The sequence below is a fragment of the Myotis brandtii genome, unplaced genomic scaffold (genome assembly GCF_000412655.1).
Source record: "Myotis brandtii unplaced genomic scaffold, ASM41265v1 scaffold344, whole genome shotgun sequence".
Lineage (NCBI taxonomy): Eukaryota > Metazoa > Chordata > Mammalia > Chiroptera > Vespertilionidae > Myotis > Myotis brandtii.
The window spans coordinates 8,044,177-8,052,050 of NW_005363247.1; the positions used below are offsets into that span (position 1 = coordinate 8,044,177).

The 7,874-nt window shown below is 42.7% G+C and overlaps 1 protein-coding gene across 1 annotated transcript in view; it reads right to left on the reverse strand.

Annotated features, from left to right (window-relative positions):
- ERAP1 (endoplasmic reticulum aminopeptidase 1) overlaps positions 1-7,297 on the reverse strand; it is a 32,606-nt gene extending 25,309 nt beyond the window's left edge. Inside the window, exons 1-3 of the mRNA XM_005871525.2 lie at positions 6,725-7,297; positions 4,068-4,206; positions 647-781 (exon numbers count right to left, since the gene is read on the reverse strand). Coding sequence (XP_005871587.1) covers positions 647-781; positions 4,068-4,206; positions 6,725-7,257 — 807 coding nt within the window. The 5' untranslated portion in view covers positions 7,258-7,297. The remainder of the gene's footprint in view (positions 1-646; positions 782-4,067; positions 4,207-6,724) is intronic.
- Between the last annotated feature and the right edge of the window lie 577 nt (positions 7,298-7,874).

Below are 7,874 nucleotides of genomic sequence, written 5' to 3' on the forward strand. Positions count from 1 at the left end.
CACATGCGGCTCTTTGGCCCCTTGAGTGTGGCTCTTCCTAAGCCTTAGGAGTACCCTAATTAAGTTAATAGCAATGTACCTACCTATATAGTTTAAGTTTTAAAAATTTGGCTCTCAAAAGAAATTTCAATCTTTGTACTGTTGATATTTGGCTCTGTTGACTAATGAGTTTGCTGGCCACTGCGGCCTCGCCAAACGGCTCTCCCCAGAGCCATTTAATACTCCAAGCCGACTGCTCTATCTTTCTTCCTTCCAGAAGTCACCTGCTCAGATAGTCAGTGGCATTCACTTCCAAACTGCAGAAAGTTATAGCCAGAAGCCACCTTAGAAACCACTGCAGGGTCATGTCCAACTAACACACTTTACAGACGTATAAACCAGTCCCAAAGGGAGGGAGGCGGGCCAAGGTCAGAGAGCCAGTTAGCGGTGGGGCCAGGACCATGACACACGCCAGGCCAAGCTTCTCCACATGTTTTTGTGATTAGAACCTCACTGTAACTATGAGCATCTGTGACAGGAGGATCACCAACCCTGGTGTGCCCCTGACTGCGGGGTTCCCAGGATGTGGATTTCCAGTTTTAAAACCAGGACAGTCCCAGGCAGACCAGGACCAGGTGGTCACCCCATGTGACAATCACAGGTTCACCTTGACTCCGCTCTTGGTCATCTTGCTGACAGACTTAAAGTCTGAAATAATGAAGGCCACGAGGTAGGTGCTCATCTTGACGGTGACATCAAAATGGTCTTCTATGAGTCCTTCAGCAATGGTCACGGATTTAACCTAAAACCAGAATAACTTCCATCATCAAATAATCCAACTTTTTAATTTCCTACCAGACATATCATTGAAAGTATATGGCATGACATTTGTATAATTATTTTAAAATTTCTCTTTCCAATATTCGATTGTAATTTAGGTATCAATGAAACCAAAATGTGGGGTTTTTGAGTCCACGTTCATCGTCTCGTGAAATTGAAAAATGAAGTCGTGGACAAAAATGGTTAGTGGAACCGAAGATGAGTGAGAGAAGGCAGTCCTGGAAGAGGTGCAGCTGGGGTGCCAGGAGCAGGCCAGCATCCAGAGCTTCCCTTCCACCTTACAGTCGGGAGTAGTTCAGCATCCAAGCTAATTGAAGTCCATTAGCCCAAGTGTGGAGGCCCCCATGGCTCATGGCTCATGGCTCCCTCCCCCCCCCCCCCCCCAAAAAAAACCCCCCACCAGAACAAACATCAGGAACCCATTGCCTGCTGGGTAAAGGAAAGAGGGGGAGAGGAAGCTCCATGCTTTTGAATTTAGGGGGTGGATACAGCCTTGCTAGCTCCTGATTGTTTTTTCCAAAGAATTCTGCCTTAATAACATTCTTGGGATTGGTTATGTGCCTCAGGCTTGGGATCAGTTATCTGCAAGCTGCCTGTCTTAGCAGCATCCGTGCATTTTAAAGTTCACGCCTCTCATTCGCCCTTCCTTCCCCGCCCCGTTGGGGTACCTTAGTAACTCCACCTAGTTGGGTTCCCCTCTCTACCTAGCTTCCTTTTGTCTCCTCATTAAGGCCAAACCATTCTATTCAATTTCTTTTTTATTGAGTTATCATTTATATACCATAAAATCCACAATTTTAAAATATAAAATTCAGTGGGTTTTCAAAATTATATTCAGCGTTGTGCAACGATCACCACTTCATTTCTTAAAAATAACCCAGATGGCCGCAAACTGACTCATATTTGGTACATGAGGATTGATTATATGGATGGGACAAAGCAAAACTGAGACTGCTGGTTTTGCCGAGATGTAGTCCACTTGTCCTTAAATACAGGTATGAGAATTATCTAGCGGTCTAATTTATTTTCTGCACTGGGCAAGTATGTAACGATTATAAAACCTAAAAAGAGCTGCTGTTTTCCCAAACAAGTTACCCGTGCCTGGACCTGCCCCGCAAACCTCCTCCAAACTGATTTGCTTCATTGGAATCAGCTGTTCAGTGCACTCAGGAGGCAGCCTAGCAGAGTGGGGTGGGAGGGAGGGAGGTACCTGCTCCCAAAGAAGAAAGTCTAGTACAGAGGTTCTCAACCTGTGGGTCGCGACCCCTTTGGCGGTCGAACGACCCTTTCACAGGGGTCGCCTAAGACCATCCTGCATATCAGATATTTACATTATGATTCATAACAGTAGCAACATTACAGTTATGAAGTAGCAACGAAAATAACTGTATGGTTGGGTCACAACATGAGGAACTGTATTTAAAGGGCCAGAAGGTTGAGAACCACTGAAAGAGTTCTGCTCCCAAAGAAGAAAGTCTAGTACCTCCGCCAACAGAAAGCACTGGGCCAGGATTTGGAGAAAGGACCCTCCAAAACTAGTGTGGCGCATTCCATTGTTAACATATGCATTTTCCCTTTAATCTTATTTCCACCCAATTTCTGGGCTCTGGTCCTTCTTAATATCCACCAGCTGGTCACCCTTTGGTCATTCAAACCTTGATGCTGATAGCCAACCTAGGTTTACACTTGAAGGACCCAAAATTACCTTTTCTTTTTAAAATGCCTTTACCAACCCCTAACCAAAATTTCCATTCCTGATGTGCTAATCATTAAAAAAGCTAAATAAACTAATAAATGTGGTTAACTATTTGCTTTTCTAGCCTCCAAAAAAGATCCTTTGAGTGTCCAGTGTCTTTCCCCTCAACTCCAGTCTGCAGCCTGATTCAGTCCCCTCCCACTCAGACAGGGGAGGGCTATCCTGCCCAAAGGGCAATATTACATTAGAGAGTTTCCTATCCTCAACAAGTGGGTCCTGGATATTCTTGGATTTAGACTCCGGCATCTTCGCAAAGCCCTGGGGGCTCCTGGCCTTCCCCCTGCAAGCCTACGAATTTCTCCACCAACCTTGTGTAATCAGTCTCTCCTGGCTCCTTTATTCTCTTAAAGCTGTAATTCTCTAATTAGAGAACTCACTCCCACCCCTGGGAGCAATACCATCATATTGGGGGAGAGAACTATGAGAAAGCATGTTCTCTATCTCAAATTTATATTAGAAAAACAACAAATATTTTTTCTTATCTTTTCATATATGAATGTGGGGAGGGGGAGACAAAAGTTCTTGCTGGCAGGGATTTTCAGAGAATGCTTTTCATAGGGGACAGCCCTCTCTGGGGGGCCCATCAGAACCTTGTTTGAGGAAGGGACCCTTAAGGTACGTAGAGGGGATACAGAGTTTTAAAGGTTGAGAAGTACTGTCCTGGAGGTTGGTCTGTGGCACTCTGGGTCCCCTCATGGGAAGATGTTGCACAGGGATAAGGAGGGTCACCTTTCAGGGCTCCCGACAAAGGGTCCACCCTGAGTCTCATGTGCTTCAGGAGTTGACGTGCATCTGTTGCAGAATGACAGCTCAGCTGATGCTTTTTTCTAAGCTATCAGAATCATAGGACAGTGGCACTTACGTCCTATATTCATTTGGCACAGTCATCTTTCTGGCCACTTTGAAAAATCAGAGGAAACACTTCCACATCTGCTTTGAAATTTGAAGGATAATGATTTAAAGGAAACTGAGCTACCTATCATTACTAACCTTTAGTACTGTAATGTTCTGAAAAAAATTACTTTTTCCCTTTTTCTATCCGCCCAATTTTGTGCATATGGTTACAAACTACATAGTTAATGTTAAATATAGAAATTATAGAAAATAACTACAGACTAGAAATATGGCCCTATTTGACAAAGCATGCTCTTTAAAATCCCTTTAAAAGATCATATGAGAAAACGTAAGTGAAAGTGCTTTGTGAAGGACCTGCATTCATCAGACTGAATCCCTCCCGAAAACACTGATGACCTAGAATGTCACTCTTCCTGAAATCTTGCATGTTTTTAGAGACAATTTTTTTCTCTGACTACAAAGAAATGATTGCTTAAAACAAAAGCATAGGCTAGAAATACAAAGGAAAAGTTAGCTATCTGTCAGGCAATAAAACAAACAAAACAGGGAGCTGAAGAACAACTATTGTTGGGGTAACGCAGGTCACAGTGAATCAGTGGGTTTTCCCGTGAGTAGACGTGGAGGAGTTCAGGCTCACCAATGGCATATTGGAGATGGCGAGGTGCCTTGGCTCCCTTCTGATCTTGATGGAAAAAGTCGCTTTGAAGGCAGGTTCATCGAAGCAGGGAAAGGCCATTCTGGCTGCAGTAGGTTCAAACTGTGTTGATGCAAGAATCCTAAGATGACAGCAAACAAGATAAAAATCCAGCATGAAGTACCAGGTACTCTAAAATAGGTGTGTGTGAAGGGTGAGCCTTCACCCAATGTGACTGATGTCCTTATAAGAAGTGGAGATTAGGACATAGTCATGTACAGAGAGAAGAGCGTGTGAAGACACAGGAGAAGGCAGCCATCCGCAAGCCAAGGAGAGAGACTTCAGAAAAAAAAAAAACAACCCTGTTGACACCTTGATCTCAGACCTCTGGCTTACAGAACTGTGGAAAAAATAAATTTCCTCTGTTTAAGACAAATAAAATAAAATCTATATATATCATATGAAAGCCTAAGCAACAGGTTGACCAGAAGCAATGACGCGCACTGACCACCAGGGGGCAGACACTCAACACAGGAGCTGCCCCCTGGTGGTCAGCACCCTCCCACAGCACAGCGGGAGCACTGCTCAGCTGACCTGGCTCATGGCTGGCGAGTGCAGCTGCAGCAGAGGGCGCCTTTCCCACAGACACTCCCCCTGCGCGCCCCTCCCCCATCTGGACCAGACCATGGCAGGGGCAGGTGCAGCGGGCCGAGATGAGCGGGAGCAGTGCGGTGCCTGGCCCAGGCTCAGGCTCGGGCTCCTCCCTGGCTGCCTACCACTTCTTGCACTACTACATTCCTCAGGGGATGTCGGAGAGCCAGTTTCAGCCCATCCCCACAGGCCAGGCTGAGGGACCCCACCGCTGCACGAATCCATGCACCAGGCCTCTAGTTAAAATAAAATAATAAAATAAAATAAAATAGGTGTGTGTTTTAATTTCTAATGTTACCATGAGATAGATGGATTTTATACTACTAAAAAATATTTTACAGTATATGACAAAAGCTATCATAAACTAAGTGAAAAGACAAATAAAACCCAGGAAAACTGAAAGGTATTTGACAAAGGGTTAAGAGTCTTAACAGATAATGAGCTCTTAAAATGAGTAAGAATATACCCAGCAACCAAGTGGAACAGCAGACACAGGTCATAAATAGACAATTCACAAAAGAAGAACCTTCAAATAAGTAAATATATCAAGAGCTGCCCAACTTCCTCAATTATCAATGTAATTTAAATTAAAAGGAGATATCTGTAGGCTTTTGGCTCTAAAAAGATTGCCAATACACAAAATTGGTTAGAGGTGAGGGATATGGCAAGGGAATCAAACATTTGTAGATCCTTTGACTTAACAATTTTAGTTCTAGGTATTTATTCCAAAGAAATAATTTATGAAGATGTTCCCCAAAGTGTTGCTGATGTTATAAATTTGGAAACAACCTAATCCCCATCAGTGGGGGATTAGTTAATAAATCAGTGCACAAACATACATTTTAATACTCACTAAAGTGATGTAAAGTGATAGCCATCCATATAAAACATCTTCTCAACATATTTTTTAAAATCCCTTCTAAAACAGAAAACAAAATATATCTTCCATTTACATAAAGTAATGTATATACATATTCAGAGAGAAGTCTTTAGGATGTTCCCCTACTAGTAAAATAGAAGTAGTGGTTATCTCTAGGAGCTAGGAGTGGGATAAGTTTTACTTTCTTAAAAATAAAAATTATTTTTGGTAGCATCTGACTATTTTTTACTTCAAAAAAATACATAAAATCAGAAAAGTATAATCTACTGACAAATAAAACTTAATTTTAAAATGTAGCATAAAATCTCCCAAAATAAATTATACCTCCTTAAAAACAGAACTAAAACAAGGCAGGTGAAGATCCCTAAAAACTTTTAACTGAGAGGAAAGTATTCCCTCTCATAGACTGGGTTGAATTATGTCTTCCAAAAGGATATATTGACGTCTTAATCTCTAATATCTGTGAATGTAACTTACTTGAAAATAGGGTCTTTGCAAATGTAATCAAGTTAATATAAGGCCATCAGGTTGGGCCCTAATCCAATATGACTGGGGTCCTTATAAGAAGAGGGAAATTTGGAGAATGGCCCCATGATAACAGAGGCAGAGACCGGACTGGTGTAGCTACCATCCCAAGAATGGCAAGGACCAATGGCCACCACAGTGAGGAAGAGACAAGGAAGAATCCTACTCAGACTCGGAGGACAGGCCTGCTGACACCTTGATTCTGAACTTCTAGCCTCCAGGACTGTGAGAGAATAAATTTCTGTTGTTTTAAGCCACCTAGTTTATGGTATTCTGTTATAGCAGCCCTAGGAAACTAATACATAGGCCAAGAGAATTAAAGATGCTTATTACATCCCAGAAACCTAATTAAATAAAATAGGTATTCACTCTGATAGAGCTGAAAGCAAGAAAATTGGTTAAAACAGAATGAAAAATGAGATTAAAAAAAAAAAACAAAGAAAACAAACTACTGCCTTGTTTAACTCTACAAAGAAGATGTAAAAGCCAAACACCACAGAAAGAATTCAACATTCAAGGGAATATTAAAAGACAACCCATTTGAAATAATAAATGTAGTGTGGGCAGCATTTGAAGCTTTAAAAATTAATAGGAAAAAAAATACCTCACTTCCCCTTCCTTGGTTCTGTAGGTGCTTTTATAAAATCCACGGAAGCTCTCAGAAAGGTTGCCAGCATAACCAAGGACCACTGTGTACGGGAGCCCAACCTCCAGAGGAGCGGGAGCCAGAAGTGCGATCTGCTCGCGAGGCGGATATTCCAGGACTCGCAGCGGTTCTTCGGACTGCGTCTCTCCAGCTCCCTTCTTGAGGGTGGCTCTCAATATCTGCAGGTGCTGACTATGCAGGATGATGGCACTGGTGGGCTGGCTGGCTGTGATGTTGATTGCCGTGGTCCCCTCGAAAGTCAGAGTGGTGAGGTTGGCATGGATCAGGAGATCATAATGAACTGGGACGATGTGCTCAGGAAGTCTCATCTTATTCCAAGGGAACAGGGTCCCATCACTAGTTCTTGGAGGTGCAGTTTCACTGCTCTGACAGCAGGAAGGAGTTGGCACAACTAAGAGAATCAACAGTGAGGAAGGTAGAAATGACATGGTTCTAAGCGACCATTTGCTGGACAGAGATATCATCTTCATTGTTCAAACTACCCTAAAAAAAAAAGCAAAACAAAGAAAAGTCACTAAAATATTATCAAGACAGCATGATGATTTCAGAATGTATCCACCTAGAATTGGCAAATGCAGATATAAACTTTCAACAAAAGTATTTGGTCTTTTCCTAAAAGTAAAATTACCTTCCCAACGTTATTGATTCATAGAAGAAAAAAGCTATGGTTAGCAACAATCATTAACACCCACTCAAAGGCATCATCTGGTTTTCAAAGTTTAGATAAACTTTATCAGTAGGGTTCTTGGTTGAAAGCAACAGAGCAAGCTCTGGCTGAGGATCCTGAATAGCTCATTAAATAGGTTGCAGAGTTGCCAGGACTTTTGGGAAACCAGACTCATAAAAAGGCAAAGATGAACCGCCAGGACCACATCAGAGAAGCATCTGACCAGAGGACCACTCCCCCCACCACACACACACACACACACACACACACACACACACAGCCTTGGAGGAAGCCAGCGCCTTACTGCCCTGGAGATCAGGTGCTTGACACAGCTACAGGCACCACTATAATGAGCTCTCCACAGCTCCTGCAACTGTGCTTTGCTTGTTTCAGCTTCAGGGTCCCAACTTTCAACTACCA